Source organism: Camelus bactrianus, chromosome 19 (assembly GCF_048773025.1).
Source record: "Camelus bactrianus isolate YW-2024 breed Bactrian camel chromosome 19, ASM4877302v1, whole genome shotgun sequence".
NCBI classification, from domain to species: Eukaryota; Metazoa; Chordata; class Mammalia; order Artiodactyla; family Camelidae; genus Camelus; species Camelus bactrianus.
The window spans coordinates 6,413,190-6,435,417 of NC_133557.1; the positions used below are offsets into that span (position 1 = coordinate 6,413,190).

The 22,228-nt window shown below is 44.1% G+C and overlaps 1 protein-coding gene across 4 annotated transcripts in view; it reads right to left on the bottom strand.

Moving 5' to 3' along the window:
* The window catches only part of SHLD1 (shieldin complex subunit 1), a 58,225-nt gene extending 36,306 nt beyond the window's left edge, over window positions 1-21,919 (bottom strand). For 2 of the 4 annotated variants that reach the window (XM_074346947.1, XM_045508570.2), the window contains exons 1-2: window positions 21,846-21,919; window positions 15,850-16,031 (exon numbers count right to left, since the gene is read on the bottom strand). In XM_074346947.1, the coding sequence (XP_074203048.1) occupies window positions 15,850-16,027 (178 nt within the window). In that variant the 5' untranslated portion in view covers window positions 16,028-16,031; window positions 21,846-21,919. Of the gene's footprint in view, window positions 1-15,787; window positions 16,032-21,845 lie in introns of all 4 variants that reach the window. The other 2 variants (XM_074346948.1, XM_045508571.2) reach the window with 2 other exon arrangements.
* Window positions 21,920-22,228: the final 309 nt, after the last annotated feature.

Sequence of the window (22,228 nt, forward strand, 5' to 3'; positions counted from 1 at the left end):
ACGGGCACTCTTCTGAGTGAGGAGGCAGGAGACAGGCTCCCAGTCCCCATGCAGCAAACCCACCATCACCTCTTCTTGTCATTCTTGTTTTATTCCTTTAAATGTGACAGTCAAGGTCTTGGCTTCCAGAAGGTTACCCCCAAAACATGCTACGTTTGAACCCCCTCTTTATTTTTTTTTCCTGTGCAGAAAGTTTTCATTTTTTTCTATCAGATTTTTGAAGGGAACTTCAGTCAAGCACAGGGAAGAACAAACGTGCTCAAGGCTCTCTGATTGTCGAGAATGTCATGTTGAAATTCACCCCTCTTGAGTGACATGGGCTGTGGGCTTGCTGAGTGCCTGGTGAGGGTGAGAAGCCAGGACAGCGAGAAGGGAAGGCCAGGGCTGGCATTCCAGCCAGAGGGCAGCCAGAGCGCAATGTCACCCATTCCCCTTGACTGGCCCTGGCCTGGGGTGTGTGTGACAGAGAACTCAATGGTGTGACCACCAGGAGAAACCTCGAGAAGCGTTGCTGTATTACAAGGGGGTGGCCTGAAGGAGCCACTTGGTTAAGGGACAGTATTGAGCACGGTGGTCACTGACAAAGCTCTGCACTGAGACTGCCTCATTCCACCGTAGCCTTGGTTAAACAACCTAGCTGGGCCTCAGTTTTCTCAGCTCTAAAATGGGGATAAAATCAGTATCTCTCCTCTTGCTTATTGAAGGATCACCTGGGATAGGGCCAAGTAAACAACAAATGTCGGCTGTTGTGACAACTGTTTGTAGGTGACTTTATATCCATTTGTCATCATTTTAATGTAATCAGCCTTTGCAGTGAGCACTTCCCGAGGGTGAGAGATGGACTATAATCGCCATGCTAATTCTTTTCCTTAAGAACTTGCAGCCTCATGTCTTCAAAGTATATTCTTAGCTCTGCTACTTAACTATCTCAGAACTTCTATTTTCAAAGGACCAAAGCACGTTTATCTCCTCCACATTTTTCTAAGATTCTATTTTGTGCAGATATCATATGAAGTCTACAATGATTTGAACATTTCTAAGCTCAGGAGACAAAATGACAAAGCAGATTTTCCAACCTCTGCCACTGATAACACTGACTGACTGAAAATGTCTCTTATACATACGATGCTTCGTTCAGTGCTTTCATAACTACTTTCAATTTTATTTATGTGGTTCTTTATTTATATCCCTACCTTATCCCATCAAGGGCTGAAGGTGGCTTTAAGGACACACGGTCTGACAAGATAGCATAAAATAAAGCCAGAGCCAAGGAAGAAAAACGAGGAGAGCACACCTAAAGCCCTGGGAACCAAGACGAAAAAGACTTTACTCCCATTTCACAGAGAAGGGAACCAGGGCACAGAGCCACTAAGGGACTTTCTGAAGCTGTGTGGGTTAAAAGCTAGAAATACCTGAGACTAAGGCAGCCGTAAAAATGGTATCCTGGGACTCTGGAGTACTGGGAAATTAACTTAAAACAAAACAAATGGCAAAGAGCCCACCATCCAGGTCAGCAAAGCTCCAGGGGGAAGTCCTGGGAGCTAGATGCAGACAGAACTTGGAGGGGAGGCAGCGATGACAGCCGGGATGGTAATCGTTGGTGCTCACAAGGTGCCGGGCACCATTCTAAGGACGTTCTAAGCATCACTTCATTTAATGCTCACCACAGTGCCTAATGATATAGGTACTAGGATGATTCAAAGTTTGTAAATGAGGAAAATGAAGCCTAGAAAGACAACGTAAATTACCCAAAGTCATGGAGCGGGTGCAGTGTGTGGCAGATCTGGACCCCGGCAGTCTGACCAGTGCCCACCCCTTACCTCCAGTGTCCCATGCACACAGAGGCTGCCGGCAGGAAGGCTGAGCCTGGAGGACCAGGGGCATCCTTCCACAAAGCTGAGAGGGTGGGAAGAGCAGGCATGGTGTGTGGGTTAAGAAAGCTGCAAGGAAACACGAGGACGCAGCCAGAAAACGAGGGAAGTCAGGATCTAAATCTTCAGGGTGGGACGCCCTTTATCTGGATCCTGCCAGCTTGCGGGGAGGGAGAAATTCCTTAAGGTGACCTCTCAAAGGGTCAGGACACTGACTTGTTTCCAAAACCAAACTTATCTGCGAGACAAGCTAGTAGTAGGATGATGCCGATGATGATTATTAACAACAACGACAACATCATTTGCTTTTTTCCTGTGGTAAGTTTAGAGCCATCACTCCATCAATTAGTATTTCCTGAGCACCACTAACTACCAGGCACTGTACTAGGCGTAGTGACTTGGAACACAGGACTTCACTGAGAAGATGATGTAATTTCCATAGCACATTAAATATTTTTTAAACATTAAAAATTTTCTAAATTTTAAAATAGAGCACTCCTAATTCTCCCAGCTCTAGGATGTGGGTGGGTATCAATCTCCCAGACTGTTCACATTACGGGACTCTAATCAGTTGCTCTGCTTTCTGTACAGGTTCCCTCCTCCTCCCCGTAGCCTCAGGAGCCGCCCCACCTCCACACACGCTGAGCTGTGTCTTCTTCCTCCATCAGCTCCCCTCCACCTTGGCCTTTCAACAAGTCAGTAAAGCTCTATGACAGGCATTTCCAGTTCTCCCCTCTCTGGGCCGCTGCCAGGATTGCGCTTCCTGGCTCCTTTGTGGAAATGGGGCCACGTCATTCGTTTGTTCTGGGCAATGTATTGTGAGTTGAATCCCTGATGCTACTCACTTCTGCGAGGATCATTTAACGGCCAGTGTGAGGCTCTTTGAAGTTCTTTTCCCCCTTGTACATGACAATGGTAACATGTGAGATGGTGGCTAGGTTGCTGGGTGATGTGCCATCCTGGCTGCCCCAAATGATCATGTGGCATTGAGACAGGAGGGGAGGGGGCAGGGCACAGCCATTCAAGGAACAACAGCAATTAACACCAAAATGGCAGAAGATTCAACTCCCAGTTGGCCTTGAGGATTAAGATGGCGGGAGATTTGACTTCTAGTAGACCTGGAGCTTCACTGTACGCTCATTATAACATATTAGCACGATAAATGTCATGCCCACAGGTGCCGTGACAGTCCCAAGACTAACCATAGAAGGTCAAAGAGCGGGTGGTGGCCAAATTCCTGGGAATCCCAGCCCCTTCCTCAGAGTAGCTGGAACAGTCCTCCCACTTGTAGGCATGAAGCTACCGAGCCCATAAATGCTGGGAACACCGCAACTTATAGCCTCCTCTCTCGCTCCCTCCTCTTCAGAGACAGCCTGCACTCTGTCTATGGAGTGTGTACCTACTTTTATTCTAACCTGAGAACCCAACCCCCACACCTTGTGGCCTTTCTCTTGCCTTACACTCTATGCAGTGTGCATCTCTCTAAATAAATCTACCTTTACTCAACTGTGGCTCGCTCTTGAATTCTTCCCTGTGTGAAGCCAAGGACCCACACTTGGCAGGGCACGTCCCAGGGGCTCCACCGAGACCTGGGACACGGCCTCCCTCATGCCCCACACCTGTTTTTTTTCCTGCATCACTTTGGGTCAGTGTTAGTATGAATAACTTCTCTGTAAGGACTCTGTCCCAAGACAAATCAGTTTTTCACCCAGTCCTGAGCAACATGAAAAAGCACAAGGCTGGTCTCCTCCCGAAAGGAATTCAGTAACGAAGAAGTGGGAGTCCAGAAACAGCCCCAGTGGCAGTACTGGTTGTAACAGCAGTGGCAGTAATGACAGCTGGCCTTCACTCAGGATGCTAAGCTCCAGGGGCCTCACTCAGTTCTCAGGACGACCGAGGAAGCAGGCAACACTATCAATCTCATTCTACTGATGAGGAAACAGAGCAAAGACAAGTATGGCAACTCGCCCAAGGTCAGGAAGCTAACAGGTCAAGGTCAAACCCAAACTAGTCTGGCTCCCAAACCAAAAATAAGAATGCAGAATACAGTTTTTTAAAGTGAGGGCAACATTTACAACCAGAGGGAAAAGGATATCAGTAAGTAAACAGCATTAAGACGACTGGCTCCCCTTTTGGAAAATAATAAAGCTGTCACCTTGCCCCACACCTTACATCAAAATAAAGATTTCAAAGTTAAAAAAATAAATAAATAAACCTTAAAAATACCAAGAGGTACCTACTTATATAATTTTGGGAGTAAGAATGATTTTCTAAATATTACACCAAAGCAGAAGCATCGATTGATAAAACTGACTATATATGAACCTAAAATCCCTAAACATCAAAAAACAACATATTTATCTGTAATTGCCAGAAATTGGAGATGAATTAACGACCATTAGTAGGGAGATAGTTAAAAATATTATAGTATGTTTGTACTCCAGAACACTATGCAGACCTTAAAAGGACTGAGGTAGTAACATTAAAGAATGGCTGTGATAAAATGTGTAATTTCAAAGATGACTTGCAGAACAATATGCTTTTGTTATGGATTTTTTGGGTAAAACCTATACATAAATAACTTCACTAAAATACATACATTCACATGCACAGATATAGCCACACTGGGACGCATTTATGGGTAGACCACCAAAAACATCTGAATACACGCAACACTACTGGTTACCACTAGGATGTGGGAAGCAGAGGATGAGAATAAGGAATGTTCCGTTTCTGCTTTCTTTTGGTCTGCTGAGTGGTATTCCACAGGATGAATGCACCACGATTTAACTATTCTCCTGTTGAAGGATTATCTGGGCAGCTGAAGTTTTCAGCTATTATGAACAAACCTGCTATGAACATTCATGTATGGGTTTTTACATGAATCTTAAGTTTTCATTTCTCTCAGACAAATGTCCAGGAGGGCAACTGCTAGATCATGTGGCAACTGCAAGTTTAATTTTATAAGAAACTGCCAAGCCTTTTTCCAGAGTGGCTGTGCCATTTTCACATTCCCACCAGCGACGTAAGAACGTTCCAGTTCCTCCACCTCCTCACCAGCATTTGCTGTGGTCTTTATTTTCTCACTTAGCGTTCTCAGAGGTTCCACCATGGTTTCAGTTTGTACTTCCCTGATGGCTAGTGACGCTGAACATACGTGCACGTGCTTATTTGCCACCTGGACACCCTCTTCAGAGAAACGTCTCTTCATGACTTTTGCCCCTTGTCTAATTGGGTTGTTTGTTCTTTTCCCGTTGAGTTTTGAGAGTTCTCTATATTCTCTATAAACACCAGTCCTTCGTCATACATAGGATTTGCAAATCCTTTCTCTCAGTGTGTATCTGATCTTTTCATCCTCTTCATGAGGGCTTTCAGAGAGCGAAAGTTTTTCATTTTGATGAGATCCACTGATCAATTTTTTTTTTTTTTTGCTGTTGCACTTTTCATTCTCCCATTTCCATTTGCTTCTTTTTATAATTTCTTCGCTGAGATTTCCTATTTTCCATTTGGTTCTGGAGAATTTGTAATTGATTGTCAAGCATTTGTATGTTGGTTGATTTAAAACCCTCGGTCATTTAATTTCAGATTGGTGTGATTCACCTCACGGGTGGTGTCTGGGACTGCTTTTTCATTTAAGTTGTGACCTTTCAGTTCTTGGTGTGACAGGTGATTTGAGGTTGTATCCTGAAGATTTTTGTCTATTATGTTTAGAGAATATTCTGTTTAGAGAATTTTGGTCCTATTTAGATCCTTGGTTTGAACAGGCAGTCATCTTCCTCAGTTAACTCAGCACGCAGGTCGTGGCCTACTTCTGTGGGCTGTGGTTTGATTTTCAGAACCTCTGCTGCTCATTTTGGTGTGTCTGGTGCTGCCGGAGCTTCCACAGGTCCCTGCTGGTGCACAGACGGCCCGGCCTATGGGTGTCCCTTGGCAGGGGGAGATCTCAGGCCCCTGAGCAGGCTTCCCAGGGTGGGCTGCTTGTTGAAGTCGGATCCCCCTCTGCTGCTCCCCAGCTGCCCCAGTGAATGTGAGTGAAGGAAGGGCTTCCCAGGCCAGGTCACTTGCTGGGTTGCAAGAATCCTCTGTTTGTGCCTCCTGGATACCTAGGTCCGGCTTAGAAAAGGGGAGGCGTCTCAGGCCCAGCCGAGGAGAGCACTACCTCTGGCCACTTATTGCGCTGGGTCCCTCATAGAGCCCCCCTTGCTGGGTGCTGGGCTACCCTGATGATGTTGGATGGACAACCGGTCAGTCGTGGGGACAGGAGCCTACATGGCCTCTTCTTGTTGCCAGGTGCAGGTCAGGAGGCAATGGTCCTGGTCACTTTCTTCTGCTAGGTGGGAAGAGATGCCTGCCTCTGTGCTGTTCTTTCCGCACTGGGGCCCTGGACCAACTCATCTTCTTACCACTGCAAATGTTCTCCTTGGTTGCCTCTTGCATTTCCAGGGTTGACAGCTGTACTCAGCACGGGGAAGCAGGGAGAAATGGGTCTATGTCATCCTGTTAGATTGTAAGTCTCCAAAGATTTTTAAAATCTCCTAACATTTAATGCCACTATAATTTCATCGAATAAGGCACACTTAAATCGTTTGGTCTTATCTTTTCAAAAAAAGCACAACTTTTACTTGGCAAATGTGCAAAAAAATTCTATCAAGCAAGGTGAATGAAGCGGTGTCCTCAAATTATATGACAATGTGAAGTAACTAGACCTCACACTGGTGGTGTGAAGACACGTTAGCTTCTCAGACTTCAAATGAGTAAAACAATCTCTATCAACTATTAAGTTTTAAGGTGCAAAAAACTGCAAAGAATGAATTACAAAGGCTTAACACTTTTGGTACATGTAAATTCTTTTTCTAGGTAAGGCTCAGGAACATGAAAAAAGGAGCCACTAGAGGGCAGCAGACTCAAACTCTTCCCCACAGCAAGATATGGCCGAGCTCTAGACCCAGCTTAGGTATTCCTGGTTAAAAACGGTGGAATATTATTTTAACCCATTCTCCTCCAAATTCTACTTCTAAAATGGCATTGGTCCCTGGGTAACTTCCTCATCTTTTTATTTATAGTGTGCCTAACATTCCCTAAGATTTCCCAAAAATTTCTTTGTCAAACATAATAAAGACATAACAACAACTACTGAAGATATTATGAAGAAATAGGAAAAGGGGCTAAATCTGTTTGTTTTTAGAATTTATTTAAATTTTCCACTCAGTTGTATTCTTTTGTAAGCAGAAAAAAACCCCACAATGCTATATAATACGTGGTAAAAATATAATTTTCTTAAGAAAACAGCTTTAAAAGGCAGTCTTTAAGGGTTTCCTTAAAACTGTGCTCTCACGTGCTGTAATGAGAGATATTTGCTGAAACAACTCTACTTGGAACATACTTTCTCCATCATGGGGAAACGTAGTAATAATTTTCTGTTTTCCATAGAATTTTATCTCCTCACAGATACTAGTTTCTCTGCTGTTCTCTTATCAAAGAAAAAAGCTGGGGGCCATAGAGAGAGACCAGTTTGGACTAGTCTGAACCCTTTTCAAATGAGCCGAGCAAATCTGCAGGGCTTACGTGAGAGTACACGCCATTCAGTGTAGAAGCTTTCTTGTCCTATAGTACATGTAAGATTAATCACAGCTTAAATTTGATGGTAAAATTATAAACTGGTGATCAAGGGAGTGTGATACTTTGTATCTGTTTAAAAATCTTGTCAAACTTCACTTAAGTGTGTTGTTCATTTATTCACTGAACCAGCTTTTAATGAGCACCTACTATGTGCCAGGCATGGCACCCTTACTCCCTACTCACCCGTCAGGGTTTAGGTTTAGAAGGCACCAGCTGCAGACACTGTGATGAGACCAAGCAGAGAACAAAACACGGACCCTGACCAGCAAGCACCAGGGTCCCAGGATGAATTAAAAAGCACTTAACCTTCAGAGCTATTTTCTAATAAGTTGGGTTTCTGTAACTCTCAGCCTTTTAGCAAAACCCAGCTCCATCAAGAACTCCAGGCAGCTTGAGGGTCCAGAAAGGCAGCCACTCAGCAAACAAAGAGCTTGATTTACAACTTCAAAAGGCAAAGGGCCAAGAATAAGAAGAGTTTCAAGGCCAGATGGGAAAATTTCTTCTGGACAGAAAGTTACTGAGGGTTCCATCCTTTCCAGCAAAGTAAAAAATCCAGACTTTGGTTTTTTTCTTTGGTTTTAACATAAGAAATTGGATCCTGTCTGGCGTGAGAAATTTATCTGAAAAGGCAATGCCTTCCTTGCAGTTAGTCTGCAGGCAGTTAGAGCTTCTTCAATGACTGGAAGACGAGGGGTTGAATGGGGGAACTTCGGGGACCGCGGACACAGCACGGGTGAAATAAGCCAGAGCCCTGGGTGACCAGGAGGGCACTGATGCCAGCTGAAGACGTTCCGAGTCAGCAGAAAGAGGCCAGCAGGGACTTTTCCTGCAACTATTTAAGGCCATAACTTGCTCATACCTTGATGTTTGCATTTCTTTGAAGTTCTGCCTTTGAAGTCAGTGTGACCCAGGCTTGAGTCTCAGTTTTCTACAATTTGGGGGGTGATAAATTAATACGTAACCTTTCGATGGCTCCATTTCCTCATGGGTAATGTGGAGAGCACAACAGTATTTATTTATTTATCGTTTATCCCTTGGGGTTGGTTGTGAGACTCAGAAAGAACAAGGCATGTGAAATGAATAGCACAGTGCCCGGAATGTAAGTGTACAGTAAATGATAAACCACTACCTTCGTGTCTTCCCTTAATTGTGCAGAGTCTTCTTTGTCCCATAAGTAATATGAGTGCGCCGAGTAACGGTATATGCTTGACTATCTTCACCAAGTTGTTGGCTCCTATTTTAAGAAGACACAGCTGAGTGATGAGCCGTGAACGAGTGCTCACCTGGAGAAGCCCGTGAAGGAAGTATCGGGTCAGATCCCGGGGCCACTGCTGGACAGCTGGACTGGAAAGATGAATGCCTGTCGGTGTGGCTTTTGACAGGAACGTGGCCTGTTTTTTTAAAAACTGTGTTTGCAGGCAGAGTACACAGAAGTAAACTGGTCTCTTCTCCCGCAGCAAGTGACCTTGAAACTTGAAAGTAAGGCTGATGAGAGATGACACAGATAGCAAAGGACATTCCTGAGCCCGAAAGATTACTCCACTCTTACACTATTAAGATCTCCACTGACTGTTGAACGTCATCTACAGTTTAGCAGTCTAAAATAGAGAACCGTATTTTTTAATTTTTAAGAAAGGGATAGAAAAGTCACAGTTAGAAGTAGTCTGTACAGAGAGTCACCAAGGAAATAGGAGTTGCCGGGTTACTATGTGACTCTGGGCGACTTCCTTCATTATCCTGGGGTTCAACTTCCCCTGTAGAAAATGAGACGACTAGGTGAGCCTGGAGGTTTTCGAACCCTTTTTTTGGCCCTGACAGCCGTTCTTTCAATGAATGATTATCTGGAAGTGCACAGTGTGAATAAACTGATACAGATGAACAAGAGCGTTGAGTCCAGGGCCCCTGGAAGCTCGCTGCCCTCTCCCAGGCCTGACCTCCCAGCTCCCAGGGGGCTGCCTGGAGCACAGTTTGAAAACCACTGGCCTGGAAGCTGGACCATTCTCTAACTCTGTGGGTCTTAATCACATACACTTACAGTTTATCCTTCACTTCTTGAGCCAGTTAGGACACACTCCTGCCCTCCAACAGTGGCCAGCAAAGAATTCAAAACCCATTCAGAACCTGAAAATTAAGCTTAGGTGGCCGAATCTGCAAAACTCAATCCAGAAAGTGGTAACCAGTGCACAGATGCACTGTCATGAAGGATTAAACTTCCCAAATAAAATCCATCCATGTGGTAAGTGACAGGAAGTTCTAGATCCTGCTCTGTGATTTCTCAGAGAACTGGCTCATCAGTCCCTTTCTCTCCCTTCCTGACTGTATCTGAGGTCCCGTTCAGAGGGAGCTGGGTCATCAGCCACTAGGTTAGATATGACTTAATGCAGCTATAAATTAGAAAACGTCTTTAACATTATTTACATGTTTGAAATATACTCTGACTCTTATTTAAAATGACAACATCACATCTAGAATTCTACAATTATGATGTAAATTCTATTTTTGAGAGTTTCAATTTAAGAGCTTATGATTTCTTACGGAAATAAAATTTTCTAGAATTACAAATGGATACCATGTGAATCACAGAAAGGAAAAAGACATACTTATCTACTCTTAAATATTAAATTCCTTGGATGAAATGCCTAAATATACAGGCTATAAAATGGCCTTTGAAGACTGGGATGTTGACAGATTCCAAAAGAAGGACAAGGGGCATCAAACCACTGTTTACTTTAAACTCACAGCTGCTTGTCAGCAGGGCCTTTAATCATCAAAGACATTGTTTAATACTCAACTTTGTATACATTCGACCGATTTCCCCAACAACTGCTCTTAGAAGTTCAAGTGGGAGGAAAGGGCGGAGGCTTCCCACTCCCACACTGCAATGTCAAAGCGACAACTGCAGAGAAACACTGTGTCCTGCACCAGAACGCACCCTGAGCACTCTCCAGGACAAAGGTTTTGGGGGGCCCTGATGAGACATGTCACGTGAGCTACCCAGTTTATCAAGCTACAGTGGTACACACAGGATTGCACCTCCAGGAAGCCTCCGGGACCCTGGACTTGAGAGGTTTCGCCCAGACCATGTGCCATATCACTCCACGCTTCCGTTCCATTTACTCTATGCTTTCCTTGAGCCCGGTAACAAACGAAAAAGGGAACAAGTACCTAAGAGGCAGGGAGTTCAAGTCCATCAACAAATAGGTACTTGGAGCTAAGTGATAGATTCAGTTCATCAGTCTCTGGCATGGACTGGAGCAAGCAGGGAGGGGAGCGCACACTTCGAGGGGGGAAGCAGTGCAGCTGAGGCCCTCAGCATAAAGTCAGGCCCCGCAGGAAGGGCGGGCCTATGCTCACGAGTAGCTGGGGACACCAGCAGGGGCCTAAATCCATCTGCTGTGCACCCCTATGGACTTGCCACTGGTTAAAATGTTGCAGCAGGGCTGAACTGGTTGTTAAATATTTTGAGCAGATATCCCAGACATCAGATGACACAGAGCTCTGAAAATGAGGCATAGGGGGCTGAACTGAAGTTGGCGGGGAAGCCGGAGTGGACCAGGACACCTCAAGGGGGCTTAAACAGAGGAAGGTGAAGAAAAGGAGGTTTCAGGAGGACCTTCTGGGCAGTGTGGGTCTTCTGCCTGACCTCACCAGGAAGGGCAGGGGGAGGGAGTTTCGTAAGCCTGAGCCCGGCCAGGGTGACAAGTTGTAGTTTGCTCCCTGGCACTTCATGAGAAGTGGCTAGTTAGTCACTTTTGGACAGACGAGCTCTGTTTATTTAGACAGATAGAGCCCGGTCTCACTTGGCTTTGGGGACCCAGACTGAAATGACCAAGGCGTTGAGGTTTTTCTGACTAATACTCTCGGATTCTTATCAACCCATTAGCTTCTTAGAAAGTGCTCTTAAGCCTCATGTCCCCTGACATGAATTACCTCCTCTGGGGTGTGGACAGGGTTAGATCAGGGCATCTGAGCAGGAGCAGTCGGGACAGAGGTCACCTGCCCAGAGTGAGGAACAGTCATGAGGGGAAGTGGGAGGGAGGCGTGCAGGGCTTCCTACAAGCAGCCGGGCTGGGACGAGCAGGGCAGTGACAGGTCCACAGCCAGAGCCAGCTGCACGGTGACCCGGGAATCCTTACAAAAGGAGCCGGGCCCGAGCTCCATGGGTGCAGCCAACAGGAACCAGGTACCAGGGTGGGTGCAGCCCGGGCCGAGTTACCCTGGGGACTAGTAACTGGAAACCCTTGATGTTTCACTAGTCCCTAGAAGAGCAATTTCCTAACAACATCCAGCAGCAAACAAGCAAACCAAGAATGCAAGTGGGCTTGGGAACCGGGTGCGTTAAGGAGCTGAGATAGACGGTAGCCGTGGGAACACCAGCAGAAACCCGTGTGAAGGCAGGCCGTGCCTCTGAGCAAACTGATGCTCAGAGCAGAGCAATCAGGCTGGGCACTTAGGAGAGCGACTTCCCTCAGAGTTTGGGACCGTTCCACCTGAAGGTCACTGCTTCGTAGTGACCAGATTACCAGTGACAACCTGAGTGGAAAACCTCTTTCCCACAAAAGGCAGCTCTGGAATGTTTACAACAAAATAAACAGTTTTCGATGCTGTGCAAATGTCCCCTAGTAACAGCAGCATGAAGGGCCTTTTGTGGCGGGTGAGCCTGAGCCCAGCTATTCCGGTGTCACATAAACACCAGAGAAGGCGCTATTAAATAATCGCGCGGCTGTCCTCCATTTGACCCCAGCGTGATCCTTGCTCCCATCCTGGCTCCAAGATACCATTTTTACTTATTTGTTGGGAAGCTCGGGGCGATCTGGTCCATTTTTAAAACAGTCATAACGAGTATCGTAAATAATGAATGGACTAACATACAAAAGCCCTGCAGAATGGCCGAGCGTACAGCCAAAGAAAATTGTTCTTAAGCATTTAAGTCTGAATGAAATGGCACCAAAACTTAACATTCTTCCCTAAAACTACCCCCTCCAACGTGAGCTGTTTGCTCTATCAAGCTAACAAACTCGCCTTAATTACTTCCTGCAGCTCCTCATCTCCAGGGTGTCATCTCCTTGGTTATTTTCCAGGTTAGAAAAGAGCAAAAATTTTTTTTTCAATGAAAATATGACTTTCAACACTGCCTTTGGATTCACCCCAGCTTTGCCACTTACTAAGTGACATCGGGTAAGCTTCCTGACTTCTCCAAGCCTCCATTTCCTCACGTGTAAACTAGGGTTGATTTCCACTTCCTCACGTGTAAACTAGGGTTGATTTCCACTTGTCAGATTTGTGATAAAAACTGACAGTGGCAAAGTTTGTGAGACTTAGTGTGGAGCCAACAACACAGAAGCCGACAGGCGGCAGGTCTCCGTAAACGGGGGCCATCACTGGCTCACGCACCCAGCTCTGCAGAGAGAAAGGACCAGGCACAGACCCCGACCCCGGATAGCACGTGCAGACCAATGTGTGTGTCTTAAACACATGCTGCAGAGGATCAAGGATCCACTGGGAAGGTCAAGCTCAAGCTGTGTGGGGGGAGGGGGAGCGGACTGTGCAGAGGCGGAGGTGGGGAACCTAAACAGGATGCATTCAAGGACATCAAACGCACAGTCCCAAATCTCTACTCTTCCTGCCCTTGATTCCAGAAATTGAGACTTTCCTTTAGGTTTAGGCTCAGTACTCTTAATTTTAAAAAAAAATTTTTTTTAACTAAGGTATAATCAGTTTACAATGTGTCAATTTCTGGTGTACAGCGCAATGTTTCAGTCATACATGAATATACATATATTCATTTTCATATTCTTTTCACCATAAGCTACTACAAGATATTGAATATATTTTCCTGTGCTATACAGTATACACTTGTTTATCTGTTTTACATATACCAGTCAGAATCTGCAAATCTCGAACTCCCAGTTTATCCCTTCCCACCCCTCTCCCCACTGGCAACCACAAGTCTGTATTCTATGTCTGAATCTGTTTTTGTTTTATATGTAAATTCATTTGTCTTTTTTTTTTTTTTAGATCCCACATATGAGTGATATCATGTGGTATTTTTCTTTCTCTTTCTGGCTTACTTTACTAAGAATGACATTCTCCAAGGCCACCCATGTTGCTGCAAAGGGCATTGTTTTATCATTTTTATGGCTGAGTAGTATTCCATTGTATAAATATACCACAACTTCTTTATCCAGTCATCTGTCAATGGACATTTAGGTTGTTTCCATGTCTTGGCTATTGTAAATAGTGCTGCTATGAACACTGGGGTACAGGTGTCCTTTTAAATTAAGGTTCCCTCTGGATATATTAGGCTCAGTACTCTTAAACAAAGAACTTCCTGTAAAAGCTAACACTTGAAGCTGCAGTCAGTGTTTTCTAGTCTGGTTAAGCTTCAAATTGTTTTGAGAGATTTTGATGGTGACACAGGAAGGCTGTGGACACCTGAGCGACAGGAGGAGGCCCAAGCAGGGAGAGAAAGTGAAAAGAACCAGGACTCCGAGGGCACAAACAAGGAGTGACTCACCTGTGTGTGTGTGCCTTACAGAAGCAGCACGGAGTTGAGACCGCTGCACAGGTGTCTATAACTTACTCTGCACCCATCAAATGGCTGACAGTTTGGCCACGTCTCTGGCACTTACACATTTGAACTTTTATTCTGGGAGGCAGAGAAAATGTGACAATCTCTTCCTCCAACGCTGATCACACTATGGGGCTAAATTCAGGCCTCACATAATTCGGGGCTGCCTCTGACCCCAACCCTTATACATGGAACTTTCCAAAGTTATCCATAACCAGCCGTAAGCTACGTGTTTGTGGGGAGGCCCACCACATGCCAGGGCCTAGGCCTCACACACACTCACCCTCGTTATGCTGACCCACAACAAGGCAGGTGCCGTGGTCTCCATTTCATAAACGAGGAAACCAACACAGAGAGAAGCCAAGTGACTTGCCCACGGCCAAACCACAGAAAGCAGCAGAACCAGAATTCAAAGCAGACAGTCTAACCCAGCACCACCACAACCACCACCACTGACACCATGCAAAATGGTCATCTCGGCATCAGAGCACTCCTTCCCGTGCTTAGACCTGTGTGAGGGTTTCCAAAAGAACCTTTTTTTTTTTTTCCGCATGAAATGTCTCAATTTTTAACAGATACTCCAATACAAATATTCCAGTGGTCAATTCACTTCAAATCCATAACAGTTGCTTCCTTAGGGAAGGAGAGGAGTGTAGAGGCAGCAGGATGGGAGGGGAAGAGGAATGGTTAAATGAACTAATAACCTGAGTCTGGAAAGAAAAAGGATAAGGCGTGATCTAATTCTCGGTAGGAACTAGATTAAACTGGAGGCTGACTGATCCTGATTATTCTATGTCCTGAAAGTCAGAACAGAATCTTTACACGGTGTTTGAAAGTTGTTTCCTCCCCACAGAATGCTTAAGGACAACGACAGGTACACACGCTACTTACTGCCTATATTGAACTCATCATCCTTAAGGTCCACATTTTCTTAGAACCTGAGTGCTCTTTAAAAATATTTTTTTGGGGTTTCTTAATATTAATAACAACAATAATACTGCAAAAAATAGTAACAATTGACTGAGCACCCATGTTCAGCAAACATCATGATAGGTCCTTTACATTGTTCCCCGAGTGAAACCTAACTCACCAAGGCAAGCATTTTCATCTCCATTTTGTAGATGGTTCTGGAGCTCAGAGGGGTTAGGAAACATGACCCAAGTCACACAGCCAGTAAGTGGCAGAGCTTTGAATCCAGGTCTGTGGACCTCTGGGTCTGGATTAGGCAATAAACACAGAGGGGAGGGGCTTTACAGCCAGAGATGGTCACTAACTATGCCAAGGAATTATCATTAAACTTATCGATAATAGACTTTTTGGCAATTTAATCAGGGAAACTTGTAGAAAAGTTGTTACCTAAATCCAGAGTATATTTCTGAAGAGGAATACTAAAATCCCAATTACTGTTACCTATGACACACCACAGGGCCACGTGGCTATTTTCTGAGGTTTTAAAAGAAAAAACAAACAAACAAAAAAACCAATTCCACTCTCTCCCTACTGAACCAAGTGCTCCCTGGCCTCTGAATGCCTCTGGATGGAGATCAGAAAGAGGCTCAGACAAAAAGCCTCCAGGAAATGGCTCCTGTCATGGTTACACCAGGGAGGCTATCCTTTGAAGTCTCTCCCAGCAGTTTTGCTTAGATAAGATGTTTTTCTACCCGAGACAATGAATCACTCCTCAAAGACCTGCTGTTAGAAGAGAGAGAAGCAAACTATCACATACCTCTACACGTCAGGATTTTGCTTGTGTTTTAGTGTTAGTTTGTTCTCAACTCTGCTTCTTACCTGGATCCACATCAGAAGAGCACGGCATAGAAAGGGCTTCTGCAGAACCAAGAGCCTCACTGTTGGCCTCCTGGCTGGGTCTCTGCAACACATAATCCCTTATGTCATAAACTGACGGCAGGTCCAAAGCACTGCTCTCCTCCGACTGGCCGTCTGGAGTGGCTTCCTGGGCTGCCATGGTCCTGCCATGGAAAAAAATAAAAGTTCAGTACAGAAGGCATGGCGAACAGGAGCCACCATTATAGTCATGGCTTAAAGCGCCTTAAAAGCCAAACAACAGAACAGTAGAACCAGACTAATTTGCTTCCCTGTTATTAATGGCCTTCCTTGTCTTTACTTTAGATCCAGTGTGTGTTTACCATGTTTATTCATCATGAGATACTCAGCACAGAAAGAAACCATGAATAATTCCAGTCGGAAAATAAACTGCATGTCTGATAAGGATGAAATACTGCCCAGCACTAAACTTCAAGGACTACACGGATACTTAATGAACAGGGAAACTGTTCGAGGATGTATTAAATGGAAAAAGGTTTTTAAACTATAGGTGGGGGCTGATTTTATTTAAAAAGCCAGATTTTATAAAATAAAATACCACATGGATTCTGTGTGTATGAAACACACAAACCTATAGCTAGGGAAGAAACCAAGTCTGGAAGGGTGTATTCCAAATTAATTTCAGTGGTAATTAATTCAGTGGTTTCATTGCTGGGTAGTGAGATTACAGGTGATTTGCATTTTCTTCCACAGCCTTCAGACAACTGTTACCATGCCAGGACCTGGGGATGCAAAGGTGAATGTGACAGAGGCTTCCTTCACGTTGCTCAGGTTGGGATGATCCAATCACAGAGACAGTGTTAACACAATGACAAGGTGGAGAGGAGCCCAGAAGGAGGCAGTAGGCTTCCTGGTGGCAGTTGTCCCCAGGCATGAGGCTTGGCCAGGCCACGGCCAGGGGACAGCATGAACCCCAGAAGAACCAGTTTGGGCAACACAAGCAGCATGGGGTGCCGAGAGTCCAAAGTGAGAGTTAAGGACAGTGACACATCGGGTAACTGAGGAGGGACAAACCCTGTGGTCTAGAGTGGACGGCATGGGGCCTCTGCTCTTCCTGTGCCGGCTCTGGGAAGGACAGTAAGGCCTGGATGCTGTCAGCAACTTGGATACACAAAGTCTCTAGCTGAGCTCTGGAGACTTCAAAGGTGGCTTATTGGGTTCAGCATTCAGACATTTCCTGTTAAAAACTGGGTGTTCCTTACCCTTTCTGGGTTGATGTCTACCTGTGGGCACTGGGTTCTCTACTGGAGGACTCTCTGCAGTGCATCCAGCCCTGCCCAACTCTCTATAAGTTAACTGTGGGCCTGGGGAGATCCCAGACCCTCTGCTCCCCTCTGCCTCTTAAGTTGTTATCAGTAAGTCTTATAGTCAACACACATCCCCAGCCACCATGCACCCAGCAGAGGAGTTGCATGGTCAGATCTGCAGATCTGGCAGCTGGACAGCAGGGGGATTTGCAAGGGCCTCAGCCCGGTGGCAGCACTGTCAGAAGCAACAGGAATTCATTCGCCTGCAGTGGTCCCAGTGTGAGTGGAAGGGCATGTGAACCAGGGCAGGGCGCCACCAGTCAGGAGCAGGGGCAGACTGGGGACATACTTAGGAATGAGAATGAGAGCCGAGCTTAGTAACTAACTGGATAAAGGGGCTAAAGAGGAACTGAGAGTCAACAAGGAATGGCAGCTTTGGCGATTGGGCTGCAATATCAACTGAGTCAGAGAAGACAAGGGAATGAATAGGCTTGGGAGGAGCAGGTATTCCAAATTATGGAATACTATCCAGCTGTTAAAACGACAGAACTTGAAAGATGCATGTTTGAATGACAGAAGCAATTTCAGAATAAGACGAACAGTGTAATAATGTGAGTAGTTAACATTTATTGAGTGCTTGTTGGATGCCAGGCATTGTGCTAATAACAGCTTCACCTGCAACAGCCCTGGAAGCAGGTGATCCTGTTACCACCCTCACTCGCAGTCCCACCGTCAGCCCGAAACACAGAGTGGGTAACTCACCCAAGGAAACCCACCTAGAAGGAACCAATCTAGGATGAACCCAGCTCCAAGCCCTCCCAGCCTTCCCGGCCTGCACGGCCTCCATCCTGCAGCGTGAGCCACTGCCTGATCAGGCAAAGACAAGGGGTGTATAAAAACAAATCAACAGAGAGACCTGGCAAGACCCTCCTTGTCTGGAGGCACCAGTCACATGCTATTGTGGACATTCGCTCAGGCAGAGAGCGAGCCAGGACACCAGCTGATTGCTTCTGACAGGAGTGAAGTGATCAAGGTTTCCCAAAGAAGCAAGAACATCCTGTCTCTTCACACATGCTATATCAGCCAACCAAGCCTGAAGTTTCCGCAAACTCTTCTGCTGCAGGCATCTGTGGCTCCTCCTCCTGCCCACCTGTTACCAAACACTGCCCTGGAGGCTTCTGGAAGGTCAATGAATGACATCTGCATACCCTGCCTGCCTGCAAAGATGCCTCAAAATCAAGCATTAATAGAAGGTACGGCGGGACAGGGAGGGTATAGCTCAGTGGTAGAGCGTGTGCTTAGCATGCACTTGGTTCTGGGTTCAATCCCCCGTATCTCCATCAAAATAAATAAATAAATAAACCTAATTACCTCCCCCCCAAAACAAAAGCAAACTAAAATAAAATAAGATATTTATTAAAAAAAAACCCAGAAGTTATCATTAGTGATATGAAATGAAAGGAATCCTTTTTGAAAATAAAGAGCACCTTGATGTGACATCTGTCTTTTCTTTTAGAATCACTTATATTAAATGTCAAATATATTCCAAACTGGGCACGTGAGCAAAAAAAAGCCTACCAAAAGGCAGAATCCTGTTTATGACAAAGTAAGTACCTGTGCATGTAAAAATTATTTGAGACGCAATGAATTTACACAGGAGAAAGCAGGCAATAGGGACAGACGAGACCCTTTTTACAGTCTGAAGCCACATAGGCCGGCAAGGAAAATGCAGTGATTATCCTCTGCCCCAAAACTTCTGTTATGTGGTTCGACTTCCTTCTCCAGAAGTGCTTATTTTCCTCTCTTAAAAGTGCCTTAATTACAAATCTAAATATTCTTTCCCAGTCCTGGGGATTATAGGATGCCCCGGGACTGCAGGGACAGTACATAAAGCCCTGCTTACCAAGAGAATTCCCATTACCATCTTCCCAGTACTCTACATATTTGCACAAACCTACCAATACAACTCAGTCCGAGTCCACGTACAAGAAGTAGTTTAACTTCATTTACTTTTTTTTCAGTTAAGCCTCTTTCCTCTCAGTACTTTAAATGAAAAATTTCAAACAAAAGAAAATTTGGAAGAATTATACAATGAACATCCAAATAGCTACTTCCTAGATTTCTTTATTCTTATTCATTTAAACAAACAAGAACAAACAGTTCACCTGTTTCTTCTACCCCCAACTTCTGTCAACCACTAATCTTTTTCTTTATCTGTAACAATATATACATACATATATACATTACATATATATAACTTTTTTCAGATTTCACATATAAGAAAGATCATAAAGTATTTGTCTTTCTCTGACTTATTTCATGTAGCATAATGCTCTCTGGGTCCATTCGTGTTGTTGCAACAGCAAGATTTCATTCTTTTGTATGGCTTTGTATGCTGCAGGCATAAAGGCTCTCCACCAGATTCTCTCATGACCCCTGCTTCTTCCCACTGCATTGTCTTTCCTTCTCTTGGGTAACTCTTCTGAAAAATGGAAGCAGAAGGAACACTTCCGAATTTACTCTACAGTCCAGTATTATCCTGACAGCAAAACTAGACAGAGATATCACAAGAAAACTACAGACCAATATGATAAACATAGACACAAAAATCCTTGACAAAATCCTAGTAAAATGAACCCAGCAACATCTAAGAAGGATTATACTCCACAACCAAGCAGAACTTATTCCGGAAATGCAAAGTTGCTTTAACATGTGAAAATTAATCAATGTAATATACTATATTAGTAGAATAAGGGACAAAACCCACAACAGATAAACACACACACACGCGCGCGCGCGCACACACACACACACACACACACAAAATCACTTGACAAAGTCAAATATCCATTCATGATCAAAACACTCGACAAACTAGGTACAGAAGGGAACTTCTTTAATCTGATAAAGGGCATTTTTGAAAAACCCATAGCTACCATCACTTCAAGGTGAAAGACCGAATACTTTCCCCTTAGATCAGGAACAGTTCAATATTATCTGCTCTCATCACTTCTATTCAACATTGTACAGGAGATGTTAGCTGCACTATTAGGTGAGAAAATGAAATAAAAGCCTTCCAGATTGGAAAGAGAGAAGCAAAACTATTTTCTATTAGCAGAAGACATGATCTTGTGTATAGAAAGTCACAACGAATCCACTTAAAAAATGGCTAGACTAATTAAACAAGTTAAACAAGACTGCAGGATACAAGATCAATATAGAAAAATCATTTGTATTTATAAACACTAGCAATGAACAATCTGAAAATGAAACTAAGAATATAGTTTCACTTACAATAGCATCAAAAAGAATAAAATACTTAGGTATACTTTTTTTTTTAATTTGTAAGGCATGTACACTGAAAACTTTTAAAAATGTTGAAAGAAACTGAAGATCTAAATGAGTGGAAAGACATCCTATGTTCACAGAATGGAAGACTATTTTAAAATGGCAATATTGCTCAAATTGATGTATAAATCAATGCAATTCTTAATGAAATCTCACATGGATTTTTTTTTCTTTTTCACAGACACTGACAAAAATTCGTATGAAAATGTAAGGGACCCATAATACCAAAACAATCTTGAAAACTAGGAACAGAGTTGGAGCACTGATAGTTTCCGATTTAAAAATCAGCTACAAGCTGCAGTAATTATGATTATGTAACTGGAAAAAGGACAGACATGTATATCAATGGAATAAAACTGACTGTCCAGAAGTAAAATGTTATATTTACGCTCAACAGATTTCCCACAGAATGCCAAGACAATTCTGCAGGGCCAGAACAGTCTTTTCAACCCTGGGACAACTGAATATCCACATACAAAAAGGTAAAAAGGCTCAAGTACTTTGGAAAACAGTTTAGCAGTTCCCCAAACGGTTAGTCACACTTGGGTCGGGAAATTCCATTCCTAGGTGTTTGTCTGCTCAAGAGAAATAAAGACTTATGTCCACACAGCTTTTACACAAATGTTCACAGCAGCTTTATTCATAATAGCCAAAAAGTGGAAACAAGCCAAATGTCCATCAGCTGATGACTGGATGAATAAAACGTGGTATATGAATACAAGGAATAGTTTCCAGCAGTAAAGGAATTAAGTTCTGATACAAGCAACAAGAACTTTTAAAGCACCATATTTAGTGAAAAGAGCTAGTCAAGAAAGGCCACGCATTTTATTTCCACTTAAATCAAATATGCAAACTGACAAATCTCTAGAGACAAAAAGTAGACTAGTAATTACCTAGGACTGAGAACTCTAGTGAATGGAGAGGGACTGCTAATGGGTACAGGGCTTTTCTTTTGGGTCATGAAAACAGTCTAAAATTAACCTGTGGTGATGGATGCACAATTCTGGGGATATATGAAAAACACTGAATTTTACACTTTAAATAGGCAAATTTTATAATGTGTGAATCATATCTCAAGAAAATTGTTTTTTTTGTTGTTGTTGTTGTTTGTTTTTAAAAAAGGGACCTAACCGCATGTAGCTCCACACGCAGCCCGCACATTCTGGGTCTTGCCCAGAGCACTGGCTGCCGGGACCTCCTGGAGTCCGGGGAGGAGAAATTTGGGAGTGTGCCAGGGAAAGCAGCCATAACTTCCCCATTATGGAGAATGGTCTCATGCCTTGTGGAGACCCCCTCCCTCACCCCCCAATCCAAGTCACTCCTGAGTCCATAGAGAAAACTGACCCAGAAAAGGCTCCAGATCTCGATTACACTCACCACCCTGCCACAGCAGCAGCCCCGAACCGGAAGCGGAGGCGCCATATTTGTTATGGGAAAAGCGAAGTTTGAACGGAAGTCGTCGGAACCATCTTTGCTGAGGGCAGTGAAGGGCAAGGGAAGGCAGCTGTGGTCGTCGTGACTGAGGGCACTGAGCCAGCCAATTATACTTTCCATGCATGGCTAGTTTGAGCAATTTCTAGAGGTTTATTGATAAATGTGCTTGGTAGACACAAAAGGGAACAGGAAAAATATTTTACAATTTTTGAAACTTAAATGTCTACATTAAAAAAACATAAAAAGTAGAGAGAAAGTAACAAAGAGAACGTTAATATTTAAGTATGTTGCAT